Source organism: Bufo gargarizans, unplaced genomic scaffold, assembly GCF_014858855.1.
Source record: "Bufo gargarizans isolate SCDJY-AF-19 unplaced genomic scaffold, ASM1485885v1 fragScaff_scaffold_432_pilon, whole genome shotgun sequence".
In the NCBI taxonomy this organism is placed as follows: Eukaryota; Metazoa; Chordata; class Amphibia; order Anura; family Bufonidae; genus Bufo; species Bufo gargarizans.
Window position 1 is genome coordinate 77030 of NW_025334115.1, and position 22552 is coordinate 99581.

At 51.1% G+C, this 22552-nt stretch overlaps 2 protein-coding genes across 5 annotated transcripts in view; one reads left to right on the forward strand and one right to left on the reverse strand.

The window, feature by feature from the left end:
- GNAI2 (G protein subunit alpha i2) overlaps window positions 1-15878 on the forward strand; it is a 29012-nt gene extending 13134 nt beyond the window's left edge. The window contains exons 2-9 of the mRNA XM_044273158.1: window positions 4769-4811; window positions 5000-5141; window positions 6219-6379; window positions 10048-10176; window positions 12736-12865; window positions 13403-13556; window positions 13917-14114; window positions 14486-15878. Of these exons, the coding sequence (XP_044129093.1) occupies window positions 4769-4811; window positions 5000-5141; window positions 6219-6379; window positions 10048-10176; window positions 12736-12865; window positions 13403-13556; window positions 13917-14107 (950 nt within the window). The 3' untranslated portion in view covers window positions 14108-14114; window positions 14486-15878. The remainder of the gene's footprint in view (window positions 1-4768; window positions 4812-4999; window positions 5142-6218; window positions 6380-10047; window positions 10177-12735; window positions 12866-13402; window positions 13557-13916; window positions 14115-14485) is intronic.
- LOC122922527 lies at window positions 348-4735 on the reverse strand. Of its 4 annotated transcripts, none has more exons than XM_044273153.1 (2): window positions 4257-4735; window positions 348-4222 (listed from the first exon to the last, which is right to left on the reverse strand). In XM_044273153.1, exon 2 carries the CDS (start codon window positions 2601-2603, stop codon window positions 1452-1454), a length of 1152 nt encoding a protein of 383 aa, XP_044129088.1. In that variant the 5' UTR covers window positions 2604-4222; window positions 4257-4735; the 3' UTR covers window positions 348-1451. The 4 variants fall into 4 exon arrangements, with proteins under 4 accessions (XP_044129088.1, XP_044129092.1, XP_044129091.1 ...); XM_044273157.1 differs by having other exon boundaries at window positions 348-3559; window positions 4223-4735; XM_044273156.1 differs by having other exon boundaries at window positions 348-3559; window positions 3936-4735.
- Window positions 15879-22552: the final 6674 nt, after the last annotated feature.

The following is a 22552-nucleotide window of genomic DNA, read 5'->3' on the forward strand; positions in this document are numbered from 1 at the left end:
TCTGCTGGTGCAGTCACTGTGTACATACATTACTGATCCTCAGTTACATCCTGTATTATACCCCAGAGCTGCACTCACTATTCTGCTGGTGCAGTCACTGTGTACAAACATTACTTATCCTGTACTGACCCTGAGTTACATCCTGTATTATCCTCCAGAGCTGCACTCACTATTCTGCTGGTGCAGTCGCTGTGTACATACATTACTGATCCTCAGTTACATCCTGTATTCTACTCCAGAGCTGCACTCACTATTCTGCTGGTGCAGTCGCTGTAATACATTACTGATCCTCAGTTACATCCTGTATTATACGCCATATGATGTAATGTCTCTGGAGGTTATATCAGCGCTGGAGCGTTATACGGTTTTCTAGCCTTCCATTGGGGGTCATTCTTCCCAGCGGGCAGTACATTTACTGGCAGCAGATGTTTTGCGCTGCCTCGCCCTCCTGGTGCAGGGTCTGCAGCTCGTGTGTATAATGTGGGGGGTTTATGTAATCGGGGGCAGCAGACACAGGCGCGGTGTATACAGCGGTAGCGCACCTCCATATAAATCACCCGCGGGGCGGCCTGGAGTCTCTGCGTCTGCAGTAAACAGTTTATTCAGAGCTCAGCGGCTGCTGGATTTATTTCTCAGGAATTTGGTTTCCCCCGCGTCTCCGACGGCCGCCATCGTTCAGCAGACGCCTTGGTATCGGACGCCATTACTGCTCCGTCCTCCCCGCTGCTCCCAAATTACCCGATCCTCGCAGCAAAGAGGCTGCGGCCACCGCCGAGAGCGGCCCGTTATACGAAAGAATATAGAGCGGATTAAGACCCGGAGAGACGCCGTGTAAATCTGCCCCCAGGGGAAGGTGACGGAACGTTTCAGGATGCGGTGGCTTTCTGACCCCTGTGTTTACGGTCCCCATGATCCGGGGGGGGGGGGGGAGATGTTCTACCCTGGCCATCGAGGAGCAGCACCCTGGGGCCGCGGTCTACACCCCGGTGTGTGGTGCTTCCCACCTCACATGACGTTTCTCTGTAGTTTTTGGGGTCCCCTGTGTGATTCTCAGGCTCCGTGCTATAGACGTGCAGTGGCTGCTGCTGGGTGCGGCTCAGGAAGAACCTCTGCTTCCTGCTTGTCAAGTGCAAGAGGAACCGAGCGGCTGCATTAACCCTGAGAGCGCCCCGCACCCCCTGATTGACCGAGGGGTTCATGGCGGCTGCTCCTCGCTGCATGCAGGACTTCCACATTTTATATCGTCACGTCAGTGCACTCTGCTGCATTCATGTATTCGGCCTCTCCCCATGTATTTACTAATCCCCCCCCCCCCCTTTCAGTGACAGGAAGGGAGGAGGAAGTTCAGCTCTGAGGACATCGCTTCTTGGAGGAACAAATCTGTTTGGTTTCAAATGGACGCAGTCTGAATATCAACCAATCAGGAGAGCAGAAGATGATGTCCAGGGAGTTCATTGTGTATGCAGGGCAGGTCTGGACGTACATGGCGGCAGTATATAGGGCAGGTCTGGATGTACATGGCGGCAGTATATAGGGCAGGTCTGGACGTACATGGCGGCAGTATGCAGGGCAGGTCTGGACGTACATGGCGGCAGTATGCAGGGCAGGTCTGGATGTACATGGCGGCAGTATATAGGGCAGGTCTGGATGTACATGGCGGCAGTATATAGGGCAGGTCTGGACGTACATGGCGGCAGTATATAGGGCAGGTCTGGACGTACATGGCGGCAGTATGCAGGGCAGGTCTGGACGTACATGGCGGCAGTATGCAGGGCAGGTCTGGACGTACATGGCGGCAGTATATAGGGCAGGTCTGGACGTACATGGCGGCAGTATATAGGGCAGGTCTGGACGTACATGGCGGCAGTATATAGGGCAGGTCTGGATGTACATGGCGGCAGTATATAGGGCAGGTCTGGACGTACATGGCGGCAGTATGCAGGGCAGGTCTGGACGTACATGGCGGCAGTATGCAGGGCAGGTCTGGACGTACATGGCGGCAGTATGCAGGGCAGGTCTGGACGTACATGGCGGCAGTATATAGGGCAGGTCTGGACGTACATGGCGGCAGTATGCGGGGCAGGTCTGGACGTACATGGCGGCAGTATGCGGGGCAGGTCTGGACGTACATGGCGGCAGTACGCGGGGCAGGTCTGGACGTACATGGCGGCAGTACGCGGGGCAGGGCTGTTCGGTCCTAGTACATGGCGGCAGTACGCGGGGCAGGGCTGTTCAGTCCTAGTACATGGCGGCAGAACGCGGGGCAGGTCTGGACGTACATGGCGGCAGAATGCGGGGCAGGGCTGGACGTACATGGCGGCAGAACACGGGGCAGGGCTGTTCGGTCCTAGTACATGGCGGCAGTATGCGGGGCAGGGCTGTTCGGTCCTAGTACATGGCGGCAGTATACAGGGCCCACTATAAATGTTAGAATGTCCATGCCCAGATAAAACATGGCTGCTGACTTGTCCACAGGTTGTCCCACCCAGGGGAGCTGCAGTACCAGACACAGCCTGTATATATTGGGGGTCATTGGGATTTGTCATTTCACTGGACCGGCCTCCAGTGTGGATACGAATGAAGCCGTACCTGCACTGACACATTGTAACAAACTGCAGGACTGGGCCAGTATAGATTTTAGCTTGTGGCTTGTACCTGTGGCCCTTCTGAGTCTTCTCGGCGGCACCGCCCGTCCCCTCCCCACAGATGTGCAGGTACCCGGCCCTTTCTGTTGCTTTGTGGTTTCCTGTTCAGGGGCCGCACGTTGTCAGGAAGCTGCCTCCCGCCATCTTATACCAGAGACTCTGGAGGGCAACAGCCGTACATGGCGGTATAACGGTGCCCTCTACCGACGGACATCTAATGTGAATGGGCAGAAAATTCTACAGGAGATGTGGGGGCGTGAACCTGCCACTCACCCATAGGGGGGAAATGTGCACACAGGTGCCAGTTGCACTGTTACGTGTAGTGCACCACACTTGCATCTGGTCGGTGTCGCACATTATCGCATGGCAGCATGTGGTTGATGGGTGACCGCTGCCCGATCAGTCTGCTTATCCTCCCGACATAACCAGTGATATCTGTAGTAAGAAGCGGTGTGGAGACGCTGCCATTAAGCTGGCACCAGTCTGCCCGGCAGCGCATGTGGCAGTTGGACGGGATCCACTTACTGGGTGTCGGATGACATAATCTCCGGCGGATTAGGAGCTCAGAGATGATCAGATTAACACCTCTGATCTGCAAACAGAGGCCAATCTTGGAGCTCTTGGGGTTAATGCACCCATGATACCCGCTGCGGAGGTTGGCACCTGGCTGCTTGGCTTCTCTGCACTGGTTCTGTGTGAGGACACAGTTGGCACCGCCGCCGATACCACGGTGTACACGAGAAACAAAGCTCTTATTGTGGCAGCGCAGGACACATGTTGTATCAGGCCGGGCCAGCTGTCAGCGAGGGCGAGATATGGACGGGGCCGCCGCCAGGGGCAGCGCTGATCCTTCATTATAACATCATCCGGGTTTAACTCCCTAACTTTCTGTGCCCTCCTCCGTCAGTGCCCACCTGCAGATACATTCCTCCAGATCTCTGTGCCCTCCTCCGTCAGTGCCCACCTGCAGATACATTCCTCCAGATCTCTGTGCCCACCTGCAGACACATTCCTCCAGATCTCTGTGCCCACCTGCAGATACATTCCTCCAGATCTCTGTGCCCACCTGCAGATACATTCCTCCAGATCTCTGTGCCCACCTGCAGATACATTCCTCCAGATCTCTGTGCCCACCTGCAGATACATTCCTCCAGATCTCTGTGCCCACCTGCAGATACATTCCTCCAGATCTCTGTGCCCACCTGCAGATACATTCCTCCAGATCTCTGTGCCCACCTGCAGATACATTCCTCCAGATCTCTGTGCCCTCCTCCAGATCTCTGTGCCCACCTGCAGATACATTCCTCCAGATCTCTGTGCCCTCCTCCAGATCTCTGTGCCCACCTGCAGATACATTCCTCCAGATCTCTGTGCCCTCCTCCGTCTGTGCCCACCTGCAGATACATTCCTCCAGATCTGTGCCCACCTGCAGATACATTCCTCCAGATCTCTGTGCCCACCTGCAGATACATTCCTCCAGATCTCTGTGCCCTCCTGCAGATACATTCCTCCAGATCTCTGTGCCTCCTCCGTCAGTGCCCACCTGCAGATACATTCCTCCAGATCTCTGTGCCCACCTGCAGATACATTCCTCCAGATCTCTGTGCCCACCTGCAGATACATTCCTCCAGATCTCTGTGCCCTCCTCCGTCAGTGCCCACCTGCAGATACCTTCTTCCAGATCTGTGCCCTCCTCCAGATCTCTGTGCCCACCTGCAGATACATTCCTCCAGATCTTCGGGACGGTCAGCTGAGTTTAATTAATCCCACGTCCGTCTCAGCCCCCCCCCCCCCCTCTGTCTCATCACATATCTGTCTCCATGGCTTTGATATCTTCACACATGGCTGCCCGCTGTACCCGCACTCGCCCTGGACACGCCCGCCATGCAGTTTAAGGCCTCAGTAATAGTAAATTCAGGGATGCTTAATAGTCTCCATGGCGGACGGTCCAGAGCCCGTCATTACGTCCGACTGCGCTGCAAAATCCGTAAAAAACAACGTAGCCATGTCACCCCTCCCCCGTTGCTTTGGTCAGTTGCAGGCGGCGCAGAATGTGTTGTAGCGGCGAGGCCTGTGTAACCGTCACATGAAGCCGCTTCTGATGTCTTTTTCTTGGTTTTCAGGTGCAGGAGAATCGGGGAAAAGCACAATCGTCAAGCAGATGAAGTAAGTGCCCGCGTCCGCTGCGCCCTAGGGCTCTTCTCTGGTTCCTCAGAGGTCAGGGTGGCCGGCCGGCGGTGGTGACGTGCCACCAGTCCTTTACTCGCTTGCACAGATATGGGGGAGGAAGAATTCGGCAGGTGCCGCTTATCTTGGGGTACACATCGGGGTATTTACGCGCTGTAATCTTCTAGGATTATCCACGAGGACGGTTACTCGGAGGAGGAGTGCCGGCAGTACCGGGCCGTGGTTTACAGTAACACCATCCAGTCCATCATGGCCATAATAAAGGCGATGGGGAACCTCAAGATCGATTTTGGGGACTCGGCCAGAGCGGTGAGTATGAGGAAATGCTGCCGCTGGACCGCACACAGCGGGGACCACTCAGATGGGCCCCTAACACAGGGCTCCTGGTTGCAGTGGTGGGGGAGGGGTATACGCGGTCTCCATTATCATACTGGGATTTCAGAGGCTTCAGTGTCCAGGCCTCATATCAGCTGTGTGATTACATGATGGGAGTTGGAGTGTTAAAGGAGCGTTCCGGTTGGTGGATATGGGATAACTATCAGATCGGTGGGGGTCCTAGGACTGGGGCCCCCACCCAATCATGAGGACTGGGCCCTGTACCCCCTGCAGCGCCGCTGAAAAGAACGGAGCCGCTGGTCTCACTTGCGCGCGGCTGCTGCGCGGTACTCTATCTCCAGAACTCCCATAGAAATGAATGGAGAGACCACGTGCATGTGCGAGCAGCCACTCTGTTCATTCCACGGGAGCTAGGAGGGGTACGGGCCCCTGTTCTCATGATCGGTAGGGCCCCCACTGACCTGATAGTTATCCCCTATACTGAGGAATAACTTTAACCAACGGGACTACCCCTTTAATGATGAGACTCCTGGTCAGGAAAGTGTTAAAGATCACAGTGAGGAGAGAACCGTCCTGATCGCCGCAGAGAGGCGGATAATGAGGACGCGACTCCCAGGACCCGCTCCTAATTAGATTACCCCGTCCCTGGTGCCTGCACCTGCCTATTATTTCCATGATACACCAACCACGAGATGTGACAGACGGGAGACCTGCACTAATTCTCCTCTGTAGGTTACGCTGACAACAACCCCCATCAGAGCAGTGAATGAGAAGTCACATGACCATTGTGCCACCTTTAGCGTCTGTCCTTAGAGCTGGGATGGCAGGAGTGCGGGCATAGGACAAATAGTGATCACATGACTGACCTCGGGCAGATGAGTCCATTCATTGCCAGCAGATGATGACTACTCCCTGGAGGAGGGGCGGTCTGTGGTGAGGTGTGAAGCCGAGCAGGCGCATGGCTGCATCTCCCATGCCCAGGATTTCCTGTTGGGTGCATTGGATAGGTGCCCCTTCTCTCGCTGACGCTTGCTCCCGGTCTCTTCACAGGACGATGCCCGGCAGCTCTTTGCATTGTCGTGCACAGCGGAGGAGCAGGGGATAATGCCGGAGGACCTAGCCGGAGTGATCCGCCGACTGTGGGCAGACCAGGGCGTGCAGGTCTGCTTCAACCGCTCCCGCGAATACCAGCTCAACGACTCCGCAGCCTAGTGAGTGATGTACACGGGGGACATAAGGGGGTAAAGCTGACAGCAAGCAGAGATCCTGAAACGGTAAAGTCTCTTTGAAAGTTGCAGAATGTCTCATTCTTTGTTACACAGGATGAGGGTATGTTCACACCTCGCTCCGTCTAACACTGTCCTCACATTCTGCCCTCAGTCAGAAGGTGAGAAGAAGGTGCGAAATCCTCACTGATTTACTGAGAAGGAGAAACTAACGTTTCACATGGACATGAGTCTTCGGCCCCTTTGCCCGGGGCGTGAGTCTTCGGCCCCTTTGCCCGGGGCGTGAGTCTTCGGCCCCTTTGCCCGGGGCGTGAGTCTTCGGCCCCTTTGCCCGGGGGTGAAGAGTGAGTTTTCCGCGCAGGTGCAATGCGTGACGTGAACGCATTGCACCCGCACGGAGTCCTGGCCCATTCATTTCAATGGGTCTGTGTAAATGAGCAGATTTTTCCCGCATCACTCGTGCGTTGCGTGAAAAACCGTTCTATATTCTGCGTTTGTCACGCAGCGCTGGCCCCATAGAAGTGAATGGGTCTTCAGTGAAAAATGCATCGCATCCGGAATCAAGTGCGGGTGCGATGCGTTTTTCACTGGTTGCTAAGAGACGTTGTTTGTAAACATTCAGTTTTTTTTTTTTTAATCGCGCGCGTGAAAAACGCATCAAAACGCATTGCACCCGCGTGGAAAAAACGCAGACAAAACTGACTGAACTTACTTGCAAAATGGTGCGAGTTTCACTGAACGCCTCCGGACCTAATCCGCACCGTTCGTGTGAGAGGCCTAAAGGGGCTGAAGACCTTTATGTCCTATGTGAGACTTTAGTTTTTCCTTTTCGGTAAACTGGTGACGATTCCTCGCCTTCTGTTCTCTTGCACGTTACACTATGGTCCTGAGAACGTCCGGTGGATCCGGGTTACACCAGGGTCCTGAGAACGTCCGGTGGATCCGGGTTACACTATGGTCCTGAGAACGTCCGGTGGATCCGGGTTACACTATGGTCCTGAGAACGTCCGGTGGATCCGGGTTACACTATGGTCCTGAGAACGTCCGGTGGATCCGGGTTACACTATGGTCCTGAGAACGTCCGGTGGATCCGGGTTACACTATGGTCCTGAGAACGTCCGGTGGATCCGGGTTACACTATGGTCCTGAGAACGTCCGGTGGATCCGGGTTACACTATGGTCCTGAGAACGTCCGGTGGATCCGGGTTACACTATGGTCCTGAGAACGTCCGGTGGATGCGGGTTACACTATGGTCCTGAGAACGTCCGGTGGATCCGGGTTACACTATGGTCCTGAGAACGTCCGGTGGATGCGGGTTACACTATGGTCCTGAGAACGTCCGGTGGATGCGGGTTACACTATGGTCCCGAGAACGTCCGGTGGATGCGGGTTACACTATGGTCCCGAGAACGTCCGGTGGATGCGGGTTACACTATGGTCCCGAGAACGTCCGGTGGATCCGGGTTCTACTATGGTCCCGAGAACGTCCGGTGGATCCGGGTTACACTATGGTCCCGAGAACGTCCGGTGGATCCGGGTTCTACCATGGTCCCGAGAACGTCCGGTGGATCCGGGTTCTACCATGGTCCCGAGAACGTCCGGTGGATCCGGGTTCTACCATGGTCCCGAGAACGTCCGGTGGATCCGGGTTCTACCATGGTCCCGAGAACGTCCGGTGGATCCGGGTTCTACCATGGTCCCGAGAACGTCCGGTGGATCCGGGTTCTACCATGGTCCCGAGAACGTCCGGTGGATCCGGGTTCTACCATGGTCCCGAGAACGTCCGGTGGATCCGGGTTCTACCATGGTCCCGAGAACGTCCGGTGGATCCGGGTTCTACCATGGTCCCGAGAACGTCCGGTGGATCCGGGTTCTACCATGGTCCCGAGAACGTCCGGTGGATCCGGGTTCTACCATGGTCCCGAGAACGTCCGGTGGATCCGGGTTCTACCATGGTCCCGAGAACGTCCGGTGGATCCGGGTTCGTTTGGGGCAGGCGTCCTCCAGAACAGATCTAATGGAGGGTCTCAGTTTTTTTTTATCACTTCTGATTTTCTGGTTGCTATGGGCAACACTGTTTTAGGATGAGGATCAGTGACCAATGTGATCGTAGTCCTAACTATGAGGCCCAGTGGGAGTGGCATGCTTGGAGTTGTTGTTCACACAGTAGGGTAGTTGTCCTGGTGATTTCTACGTTTCCTTGGGTCTGTGGTTTCGGTCGGACTCTATATTTAGGATGTGCGCGGCTGCGGGAGAGGGGCGGGGCTGGCGTATCGGAAAACTTATTTGCATGTAACATGTTCCAAGATGCAAACTATCCCCGGAGGTTTCTGGGGGATGGCACTGGCACGATTGACGCCTTCGTGAGAGAGCGGGACCCTGCACAACCAAGAGGATGAGTTGTCAGGGATGTAGATCTCAGGGACCAATTACCTCCCAGGTCAAAGGTTGTCAGGGGACAGATTACTTCAGGAATCGGGAGTTGTCAGGGATGAAGATCTCGGGGCCAATTACCGCCATGGTTAATAGCGCAGTAATAAGGCAGAACTGTTCCTTCATCTCTCCGGGAAAGCTTGGTGACAACCCTGCGTCCTCCACAGATGACCCAGCTTTTCTGGACTCCCGGGGGGAGCTGATTATACAGGAGGGGGTCTCCAGCATCCTCTCCTGTGGGGGTCATCATGTCAAGACAATTCCAGCGCCCGTCCTCATCCTCACACAGCAGCCGTGCAAATGACCGACCGATCCTGGACTCTCCAGGCTGATGCACTGTAACAAGCACCGCAGCTGTGTGAGCAGGACTAGGTCTGGATGAAAATAGGAGTTCACTGACAGCAGAGATCTTGAAAATGGCAAGAAACGTAAAGTCTATTAGAAATTCTGCAGCAGTTTCCATTCTAGAATGGATGCTGTATTCACAAAATTCTGCATCGGCCCCTTAAATCTTGTCGCGCCCTCCTCCTGCTCATTTCCATCTGATGTCATGTGGTTTTCCCTCCAGCAGACAAGTGGTTAATGGCAAATTATATAAATGCAAAGCAGGGTTTGCATGAAGCGCGCGGCCGGTCGGTGCCATGTAAAGGGATCCTGCGTGGACTCGGCAGAAAAAGAAATGCAAAGTACCCCCCCCCCCCCAATACTGTGCCGATGCGTCAGGGTGTGTATATAGTGTACATGCTGAGGGGGCCTTCATCTCACTGGGGGTCTCACTACTGGGATGATGTGGGGTGACAACATGGCAGCACCTGTTATCCTATCGGGCAGGAAGGAGAAGGAAACGTTCGTTTACTCCACAGCGGGGGTCCCCTGGGGCTTGTTTGCAGCTCAGTCCCTCAGGGGTTAATGTACTAAATATCTTCCACCATAATTTCTTATGGTTTTGCAGCAGCTGCGTAAATGGCTCATTAGACGCGTTAACGAGGTCAAATCAGTATTAATTAGCAGGGAGGTAAGCGCCGGGCCCCCGGGAGCCAGTGTGAGAAGCATTGTCATCCCCACTGGGGCCTCGCAACAAGTTGAGACCTGGCGCAGAGCGGCGACGACGCGGTGGACGATAATCTGTGTAATTAATTACTGGCTGGGATAACGAGATATCGTTCTGTGCGCCAGATTGTCCGATATTCTGGACTAATTCTAATTTGTGTCCCTGCAGCTATCTGAATGATCTGGAGCGGATCGCCCGGTCGGACTACGTGCCCACGCAGCAGGACGTCCTGAGGACGAGAGTAAAAACCACGGGGATCGTGGAGACACATTTCACCTTCAAAGATCTCCATTTCAAGTGCGTATAACGAGCGCTCGGCGGCGTCTTCTCCCGCCCCGCGATGACATCGCTCACGGTTATAACACGTTTATAATGCTATTGTTTCTGTATGGAGGTGTGAGGCTCGGGTCGGCCTCCTCCTTCCCCTGTGACCCCTGACCTGTCACTGATTATGGGGTCCTGTGATGTGGTCCCCAGTGAATGTCCCCCGACTGATAATAGAATAATCACATCTTCATCTTCCACTATATAAAAAGCCCCACAGTGTAGTAGCGTGCCGCCACCTGGTGGTCACTGTGTGTAAGCGCAGCTGCTGTCCGCAGGACGCCCCCAGCAGCGAGATACTTCTAGAAGGGAAGCCATGGCCAATAATTTAGTGACAGATTTCCTGTATAAGATGGTGACATCCGGCTTTTACATAGAACATAAACCATATTTATAGGAATCCAATTTCTGAAATTCCCGACGCTTTCTGAAGTCCTGGAAGTAAATATGGAATGCGCTCGGCATCTAATTACTGGAGCCATTGTTACCCACTGAAGAATTGTACGAAATCTAGGAGTTTGTCCTCCGAAACGGAGAAGCTCTGTGCTGGGAATGCAGAGACTCCTGTGCGAGTCTGAATGGGAATAGAAGAAACGTGAGACGTGGCGCGGCCTTAGAGGGGAGGCAGTAAATGGCCTTGCACAGGAGGCCGCAGCCTCCGCAGTGGAAAGCCTCAGACTTACCTGCCATCTGCAGCTCCGCAATTAATTCATAACTTCTATTAGAAATAATAAAGGAACGACACAACATAAGGGGGGGGGGGGGGGGGGTCCTCTTTACAGGGGTTCTCCAGGAATTAAGAAAATTTTAATTCTTAAATTTTTACTTTAATGAACGTTATATGGGGATATATTTATAATAGTTATAATGGCTGGTTTTGTCAATCAGTAGGAGAAATAAAATGGCCGCCTTCCTATTAGTGCACAGAAAATCTGTCCTAATCTCACACAGCAGGACAAGTTTCTTCACAACACTGAGCTAAAGAGGTGCCTCATCCTCCTCTCGGCTCTGCTTGTCAGGGATTACAAGAATACAGTTTAATAGGAGATATGATGTACAGAGAGGAGGGCAGGGATGTGGATGATGAGCAGCACTTGCATGCAGCCCCACGTTACCACAGTCTGTCCTGCCCATCCTCTCTGTACTTCATGTCTCCTCATGAACTCCATTGCTACAGAGATTAATTTGAAGATTTTATCATCTGTATTCAGGATTCTGAACCCTCACAAGTAGCAGAGCGGGATAAGGCAGATCTTTGGCTCAGAGTTCTGCAGTAACTTGTCCTATGTGATTAGGACAGGTTTTGTGTGAACTAATAGGATGGCAGCCATTTTATTTCTCCTGATTGCTCCCTAGATAAAACAATCCATTATAACTAATAAAAGGTAATTGGGAATATATTTATTTAGGTATTTTTATTTTTTTAATTCCTGGAGAACCCCTTTAACTACTCAGGCATGTGCAGCACAGATTCAGGCATTGTAATTAAAGGCCTTGGAGCTGCATAAAGATATCTAGTATAAGGGACGGGAGAGGAGGAGAACTGATTATCTATCACAACTAGAACACCCTGCTCATCACTGTGTATAGTATAAGGACAGGAGAGGCGAGGACTGATTATCTAGCACCACTAGAACACCCTGCTCATCACTGTGTATAGTATAACGGGCAGGAGAGAACATAGGAGAGGCAAGGACTGATTATCATCACTAGAACACGCTGCTTATCACTGTGTATAGTATAACGGGCAGGAGAGAACATAGGAGAGGCAAGGACTGATTATCATCACTAGAACACGCTGCTTATCACTGTGTATAGTATAACGGGCAGGAGAGAACATAGGAGAGGTAAGAACTGATTATCATCACTAGAACACGCTGCTTATCACTGTGTATAGTATAAGGGCAGGAGAGAACATAGGAGAGGCGAGAACTGATTATCTATCATCACTAGAACACGCTGCTTATCACTGTGTATAGTATAACGGGCAGGAGAGAACATAGGAGAGGTAAGAACTGATTATCATCACTAGAACACGCTGCTTATCACTGTGTATAGTATAAGGGCAGGAGAGAACATAGGAGAGGCGAGAACTGATTATCTATCATCACTAGAACACGCTGCTCATCACTGTGTATAGTATAAGGGCAGGAGAGGCGAGGACTGATTATCTATCATCACTAGAACACGCTGCTTATCACTGTGTATAGTATAAGGACAGGGTTAGAGGGGAAGTTGTCACTTTTATAGAGAGATGAGGACTGATGTTCTCCTGCATATCAATGTTTTTGATTAATAAGGGCTTTAGATTGACAGAACATAATATATTGATTAACATTTCTAAACTTCTCTACATTTATATGAAAGTCAGTGAATAAATTAAGTGATATTAGCAGATATTTTTTTTAAAGCTGGGGTCGGTACGTTTCTACTCCAGCCACTTTTACGCCATGCTTTGCACTCTCACGTGCAGATTGCACAATGTCTGGTGCTCGAGCTCAGGAAAGGTTTCTTCACTTCCTCTTGCTGCAGGATGTTTGATGTCGGTGGACAGCGGTCTGAGCGGAAGAAATGGATCCACTGCTTTGAGGGGGTGACGGCTATCATCTTCTGTGTGGCTCTCAGCGCTTATGACCTCGTCCTGGCGGAAGACGAGGAGATGGTGAGTAAAGCTTTATAGATCAGCTGCAGTTCCTGTAATATGGCCACATGTGAACTACATGAAACTCCTGAGCTGGAGAAGATGCCACCAACGCAGTGATGCACAGTATGATTTGGTTGACAGCGGGGGGCGGGGGGGGGGGGAATGCACAAGTTGTCACGCCCCTGTTCTCTTCTTTCTCTACAGTGAAAAAATGAAAAACTTGAATCCAGCAAGTTTAAAATCCATACAGGTGTACAAATAGCAGTCAACGCGTTTCAGACCTCAGAGAAATATGGGTCCTTCCTCATGACAACATGGTTTGTCATGAGGAAGGACCCATATTTCTCTGAGGTCTGAAACGCGTTGACTGCTATTTGTACACCTGTATGGATTTTAAACTTGCTGGATTAAAGTTTTTCATTTTTTCACCGGAGAGAGCTGGATTTTCTTCTTTTTCTTACTGTATATACCGCATCCAGGAGCGGCATCCGTGCACCTCTGGTGATTTTACTACTGCAGGTGAGAGCTGCCTTACGTTTTCTTCTTTCTCTACAGAACCGGATGCATGAAAGCATGAAGCTCTTCGACAGCATTTGCAACAACAAATGGTTCACGGAGACGTCCATCATCCTCTTCCTGAATAAGAAGGATCTGTTTGAGGAGAAGATCACCCAGAGTCCTCTCGCCATCTGCTTCCCTGAATACACAGGTGACCTCACCCTCCATCCGAACGCCTGTGGTTGTCACTACTCCTTGAACGCCGCAGTTTATATGTTCCGTGCGTCAGTGTCTCGTTCCCGCCATACTCCACTAAACTTGATTTAAAGTGACCCTTCACGTTTTAACCAACCACTGAGAACCCAGATTTGTCAGGCGGGACCATGAGTTCACATTGAGGAATGGCCTCCACCGGTCATCCACAGATCCTGCTATATGAGAAATGTATTTTTGGTGCAGGTCTTTAGTACATACGGTGTGGCCCCCGGTCTGATTTTGGGCCCCCACCCTCTGTTTCTTGCTTGTCTCTGGCGGGGCCTCCTGCTAACCTGTGGTCATGGCCTTCCTGCAGGTGCTAACCAATACGATGAAGCCGCCAGCTACATCCAGAGCAAGTTTGAGGACCTGAACAAGAGACGCGACACCAAGGAGATCTACACGCACTTCACCTGTGCAACAGACACGAAAAACGTCCAGTTTGTGTTTGATGCGGTGACGGATGTGATCATCAAGAATAACCTGAAGGACTGCGGCCTCTTCTAACCCCAGGGTGAGGCGCTGCGCGTTCCTGCTGGTCACACGGGACCTGGGGCTGGAGCTTATTTTCTTATATAATGATGCAATTAATACGCAGGGAATGCTGGGCGATTTCAGCTCTGAAGCTGCAGAACAGTGAACTCTGTTAACCTACTCCAGGGATGGCCAACCTGAGGCTCTCCAGCTGTTGTAAAACTACAACTCCCATCATGCCCGGACAGTCTACAGCTATCAGCCTACAAGCAGGGCATGGTGGGAGTTGTAGTTTTACAACAGCTGGAGAGCCGCAGTTTGGCCGTGCCTGACCTACTGGAATAGTGGTGCTCTATGTGATGATGAGGGTAGTAGTGCCTGCTGGCTGATGGTCTTCTCTTCTCCTTGCAGGGCCGCTGGTGACGTCGGCAGGAGACGGGAGCAAAGTTTCGCCCTTCTTGAAATTTTACAGTTTTTATTCTGAGTGTCTCATTTTGTAATTAACCTTTCCTCTGCTGGATGGAGTCGGGCGTGGGGAGCAGTAATCTTAACCCCTTCTGCCTTCACAGGTGGAACCCTCCGCTCCCCTCTCTCTCGGCACAGCTGACATTTTTTTTTTCCCCTATCATTTCCGGTTTTGCAGATGTTTTAAAGCACAACCTGTGTCCAGAGAGGCGAGGGCGCCGGGTGCCGAATGTGGCGGGGTTGGATTTACCGCCTTTTACCCCAGGATTGCCTCGGACACGGTCGTAGCGTTCATCTTCACTCGCCGAGGCCGCAGGGCTTTGTGCGTGTAACGGTTTTACGGCATTAACTCCAGTACGAGGAGCAGAACACAGCAGCCAACCGTGGAGTGCCTGTAGCTTTAACCCATTCTTCTCCAGCGATGCGTTAAACCTGCGCCTCTTCCCGGTCTGTGGCTCTTGAATATTTAGCTTCTTTCTGTATTGTGATCATTTCATTGCCAGGTGGGCACAAGAAGGGCAACATCCAGTCAGCCGTGTCCCTCCCCCGCTAGTTACTGCGAGCGCCGCCCTTCACCAATGGCGGTTTAACCTGCCTGCCGAAACTCACATTCCTGTAAGAGGGTGTAATAGAGAACCTAGCCTCTAGATGTGGGGCCGCGGCCCTGTCCCCGGAGATCATTACCTGTAGCTTTCGTGCCTTCAGCCGTTCTGTGTGGTTATTTTATTTTTATATTTTTTATCTTAATATTTGTAGCTCAGCCGATAACCGGAGAAGAGCGTGGCCTCCATCTTGAGGCTCCTCCGCATCTTACGTTCTTTGCCGCCTTGTACTGAACGCCCACAATCCTCTGCTCTTCTCACATTTCTGTAACTGAACCCCCGCACCCGGGCCAATGGCGTCTGTCTCTTTATTGCTCAGGGTCACCACTGAAGAGGTTAATCAGACATGAGAACCTCCCCAAGCTTAATTTATTTTCCTGAGGTCAGGTGCCCCTGCGGCTCACGTGATGGAGGTGCCGTGATCGTAAAGAGATGGCGATAGAAACACGGACCAAAGCGGATGAGGCGGCCATTGTGTAGACGAGGGCAATATTCATCCTGATTATCAGTTCATTAGAAACCATTGACCTTGCTGAGGTATGAGGCACCAAGTGCCTCTGGAGCCTAGTCAATGTCCCACACAGTGGCTGCCTCCATTGTCCCTTAGATCGGGGGTATGATGTACATTGCTTGTTCCCCGACGCTGCCCCCTCCCCTGTCTTTTAATAGTCTCTCTTTTTTTTTTTCTTCTCTGGAATTGTTCACAAAGTTTTAAATAATAAAATGTAGAAACTGAACCGCGACTCATTTACTGGTCATAGGACAGCGCCGTGCGAGAGGAATCTACGCCTAAACCAGTCCAGTCTGTTATACCGTACACTAGAGGAGACCGCCTGGAGCACTAGTCTGGTCAGAGGCTGAAAATGGCGCTACTACAGCGGGTGCGCTGAGATCATGGACGGCGTGGACTGCATGTTAAAGCAGCGCCCATAACATGTACTGTCACAGTGTGAGGAACTGCTATTACTGCTGACAACCTGCCTGTATATCCTGTCTGAGAGGTAGTCACAGCCCCGCCCCGCCCCGCCCCCTGCTGATGACATCACTGATATACTGACATGAGATCACACACCTGATACTACAGGAACATCTATTACTGCTGACAACCTGCCTGTACATCCTGTCTGAGAGGTAGTCACAGCCCCGCCTCCTGCTGATGACATCACTGGTATAATGACATGAGATCACACACCTGATACTACAGGAACATCTATTACTGCTGACAACCTGTCTGTATATCCTGTCTGAGAGGTAGTCACAGCCCCGCCCCCTGCTGATGACATCACTGGTATAATGACATGAGATCACACACCTGATACTACAGGAACATCTATTACTGCTGACAACCTGCCTGTATATCCTGTCTGAGAGGTTGTCACAGCCCCGTCCCCTGCTGATGACATCACTGATATAATGACATGAGATCCACACACCTGATACTACAGGAACATCTATTACTGCTGACAACCTGCCTGTATATCCTGTCTGAGAGGTTGTCACAGCCCCGCCCCCTGCTGATGACATCACTGGTATAATGACATGAGATCACACACCTGATACTACAGGAGCATCTATTACTGCTGACAACCTGTCTGTGTATCCTGTCTGAGAGGTTGTCACAGCCCCGCCCCCTGCTGATGACATCACTAATATAATGACATGAGATCACACACCTTATACTACAGGAACATCTATTACTGCTGACAACCTGCCTGTGTATGCTGTCTGAGAGGTAGTCACAGCCCCGCCCCCTGCTGATGACATCACTGATATACTGACATGAGATCACACACCTGATACTACAGGAACATCTATTACTGCTGACAACCTGCCTGTACATCCTGTCTGAGAGGTAGTCACAGCCCCGCCCCCTGCTGATGACATCACTGATATACTGACATGAGATCACACACCTGATACTACAGGAACATCTATTACTGCTGACAACCTGCCTGTACATCCTGTCTGAGAGGTAGTCACAGCCCCGCCCCCTGCTGATGACATCACTGATATAATGACATGAGATCACACACCTTATACTACAGGAACATCTATTACTGCTGACAACCTGCCTGTATATCCTGTCTGAGAGGTAGTCACAGCCCCGCCCCCTGCTGATGACATCACTGATATACTGACATGAGATCACACACCTGATACTACAGGAACATCTATTACTGCTGACAACCTGCCTGTACATCCTGTCTGAGAGGTAGTCACAGCCCCGCCCCCTGCTGATGACATCACTGATATACTGACATGAGATCACACACCTGATACTACAGAAACATCTATTACTGCTGACAACCTGCCTGTACATCCTGTCTGAGAGGTAGTCACAGCCCCGCCTCCTGCTGATGACATCACTGATATACTGACATGAGATCACACACCTTATACTACAGGAACATCTATTACTGCTGACAACCTGCCTGTGTATCCTGTCTGAGAGGTAGTCACAGCCCCGCCCCCTGCTGATGACATCACTGATATAATGACATGAGATCCACACACCTGATACTACAGGAACATCTATTACTGCTGACAACCTGCCTGTATATCCTGTCTGAGAGGTTGTCACAGCCCCGCCCCCTGCTGATGACATCACTGGTATAATGACATGAGATCCACACACCTGATACTACAGGAACATCTATTACTGCTGACAACCTGCCTGTATATCCTGTCTGAGAGGTAGTCACAGCCCCGCCCCCTGCTGATGACATCACTGGTATAATGACATGAGATCACACACCTGATACTACAGGAGCATCTATTACTGCTGACAACCTGTCTGTGTATCCTGTCTGAGAGGTTGTCACAGCCCCGCCCCCTGCTGATGACATCACTGATATAATGACATGTGATCAGACATGAGATCACACACCTGATACTACAGGAACATCTATTACTGCTGACAACCTGCCTGTGTATCCTGTCTGAGAGGTTGTCACAGCCCCGCCCCCTGCTGATGACATCACTGATATAATGACGTGTGATCCACACACCTGATACTACAGGAACATCTATTACTGCTGACAACCTGCCTGTATATCCTGTCTGAGAGGTTGTCACAGCCCCGCCCCCTGCTGATGACATCACTGGTATAATGACATGAGATCCACACACCTGATACTACAGGAACATCTATTACTGCTGACAACCTGCCTGTATAGCCTGTCTGAGAGGTAGTCACAGCCCCGCCCCCTGCTGATGACATCACTGGTATAATGACATGAGATCACACACCTGATACTACAGGAGCATCTATTACTGCTGACAACCTGTCTGTGTATCCTGTCTGAGAGGTTGTCACAGCCCCGCCCCCTGCTGATGACATCACTAATATAATGACATGAGATCACACACCTTATACTACAGGAACATCTATTACTGCTGACAACCTGCCTGTATATCCTGTCTGAGAGGTAGTCACAGCCCCGCCCCCTGCTGATGACATCACTGGTATAATGACATGAGATCACACACCTGATACTACAGGAACATCTATTACTGCTGACAACCTGCCTGTGTATGCTGTCTGAGAGGTAGTCACAGCCCCGCCCCCTGCTGATGACATCACTGGTATAATGACATGAGATCACACACCTGATACTACAGGAGCATTTATTACTGCTGACAACCTGCCTGTATATCCTGTCTGAGAGGTAGTCACAGCCCCGCCCCCTGCTGATGACATCACTGATATAATGACATGAGGTCACACACCTTATACTACAGGAACATCTATTACTGCTGACAACCTGCCTGTATATCCTGTCTGAGAGGTAGTCACAGCCCCGCCCCCTGCTGATGACATCACTGGTATAATGACATGAGATCACACACCTGATACTACAGGAACATCTATTACTGCTGACAACCTGCCTGTGTATCCTGTCTGAGAGGTAGTCACAGCCCCGCCCCCTGCTGATGACATCACTGGTATAATGACATGAGGTCACACACCTTATACTACAGGAACATCTATTACTGCTGACAACCTGCCTGTGTATCCTGTCTGAGAGGTAGTCACAGCCCCGCCCCCTGCTGATGACATCACTGGTATAATGACATGAGATCACACACCTGATACTACAGGAACATCTATTACTGCTGACAACCTGCCTGTATATCCTGTCTGAGAGGTAGTCACAGCCCCGCCCCCTGCTGATGACATCACTGATATAATGACATGAGATCCACACCTTATACTACAGGAACATCTATTACTGCTGACAACCTGCCTGTGTATCCTGTCTGAGAGGTTGTCACAGCCCCGCCCCCTGCTGATGACATCACTGGTATAATGACATGAGATCCACACACCTGATACTACAGGAACATCTATTACTGCTGACAACCTGCCTGTATATCCTGTCTGAGAGGTAGTCACAGCCCCGCCCCCTGCTGATGACATCACTGGTATAATGACATGAGATCACACACCTGATACTACAGGAGCATCTATTACTGCTGACAACCTGTCTGTGTATCCTGTCTGAGAGGTTGTCACAGCCCCGCCCCCTGCTGATGACATCACTAATATAATGACATGAGATCACACACCTTATACTACAGGAACATCTATTACTGCTGACAACCTGCCTGTGTATCCTGTCTGAGAGGTAGTCACAGCCCCGCCCCCTGCTGATGACATCACTGGTATAATGACATGAGATCACACACCTGATACTACAGGAACATCTATTACTGCTGACAACCTGCCTGTATATCCTGTCTGAGAGGTAGTCACAGCCCCGCCCCCTGCTGATGACATCACTGGTATAATGACATGTGATCAGACATGAGATCACACACCTGATACTACAGGAACATCTATTACTGCTGACAACCTGCCTGTATATCCTGTCTGAGAGGTAGTCACAGCCCCGCCCCCTGCTGATGACATCACTGGTATAATGACATGAGATCACACACCTGATACTACAGGAACATCTATTACTGCTGACAACCTGCCTGTATATCCTGTCTGAGAGGTAGTCACAGCCCCGCCCCCTGCTGATGACATCACTGATATAATGACAAGTGATCAGACACCTTATACTACAGGAACATCTATTACTGCTGACAACCTGCCTGTATATCCTGTCTGAGAGGTAGTCACAGCCCCGCCCCCTGCTGATGACATCACTGATATACTGACATGAGATCACACACCTTATACTACAGGAACATCTATTACTGCTGACAACCTGCCTGTACATCCTGTCTGAGAGGTAGTCACAGCCCCGCCCCCTGCTGATGACATCACTGATATAATGACATGAGATCACACACCTTATACTACAGGAACATCTATTACTGCTGACAACCTGCCTGTATATCCTGTCTGAGAGGTAGTCACAGCCCCGCCCCCTGCTGATGACATCACTGATATACTGACATGAGATCACACACCTGATACTACAGGAACATCTATTACTGCTGACAACCTGCCTGTACATCCTGTCTGAGAGGTAGTCACAGCCCCGCCCCCTGCTGATGACATCACTGATATACTGACATGAGATCACACACCTGATACTACAGAAACATCTATTACTGCTGACAACCTGCCTGTACATCCTGTCTGAGAGGTAGTCACAGCCCCGCCTCCTGCTGATGACATCACTGATATACTGACATGAGATCACACACCTTATACTACAGGAACATCTATTACTGCTGACAACCTGCCTGTGTATCCTGTCTGAGAGGTAGTCACAGCCCCGCCCCCTGCTGATGACATCACTGATATAATGACATGAGATCCACACACCTGATACTACAGGAACATCTATTACTGCTGACAACCTGCCTGTATATCCTGTCTGAGAGGTTGTCACAGCCCCGCCCCCTGCTGATGACATCACTGGTATAATGACATGAGATCCACACACCTGATACTACAGGAACATCTATTACTGCTGACAACCTGCCTGTATATCCTGTCTGAGAGGTAGTCACAGCCCCGCCCCCTGCTGATGACATCACTGGTATAATGACATGAGATCACACACCTGATACTACAGGAGCATCTATTACTGCTGACAACCTGTCTGTGTATCCTGTCTGAGAGGTTGTCACAGCCCCGCCCCCTGCTGATGACATCACTAATATAATGACATGAGATCACACACCTGATACTACAGGAGCATCTATTACTGCTGACAACCTGCCTGTACATCCTGTCTGAGAGGTAGTCACAGCCCCGCCCCTGCTGATGACATCACTGATATAATGACATGTGATCAGACATGAGATCACACACCTGATACTACAGGAACATCTATTACTGCTGACAACCTGCCTGTGTATCCTGTCTGAGAGGTTGTCACAGCCCCGCCCCCTGCTGATGACATCACTGATATAATGACGTGTGATCCACACACCTGATACTACAGGAACATCTATTACTGCTGACAACCTGCCTGTATATCCTGTCTGAGAGGTTGTCACAGCCCCGCCCCCTGCTGATGACATCACTGGTATAATGACATGAGATCCACACACCTGATACTACAGGAACATCTATTACTGCTGACAACCTGCCTGTATATCCTGTCTGAGAGGTAGTCACAGCCCCGCCCCCTGCTGATGACATCACTGGTATAATGACATGAGGTCATACACCTTATACTACAGGAACATCTATTACTGCTGACAACCTGCCTGTATATCCTGTCTGAGAGGTAGTCACAGCCCCGCCCCCTGCTGATGACATCACTGGTATAATGACATGAGATCACACACCTGATACTACAGGAGCATCTATTACTGCTGACAACCTGTCTGTGTATCCTGTCTGAGAGGTTGTCACAGCCCCGCCCCCTGCTGATGACATCACTAATATAATGACATGAGATCACACACCTTATACTACAGGAACATCTATTACTGCTGACAACCTGCCTGTATATCCTGTCTGAGAGGTAGTCACAGCCCCGCCCCCTGCTGATGACATCACTGGTATAATGACATGAGATCACACACCTGATACTACAGGAACATCTATTACTGCTGACAACCTGCCTGTGTATGCTGTCTGAGAGGTAGTCACAGCCCCGCCCCCTGCTGATGACATCACTGGTATAATGACATGAGATCACACACCTGATACTACAGGAGCATTTATTACTGCTGACAACCTGCCTGTATATCCTGTCTGAGAGGTAGTCACAGCCCCGCCCCCTGCTGATGACATCACTGATATAATGACATGAGGTCACACACCTTATACTACAGGAACATCTATTACTGCTGACAACCTGCCTGTGTATCCTGTCTGAGAGGTAGTCACAGCCCCGCCCCCTGCTGATGACATCACTGGTATAATGACATGAGGTCACACACCTTATACTACAGGAACATCTATTACTGCTGACAACCTGCCTGTGTATCCTGTCTG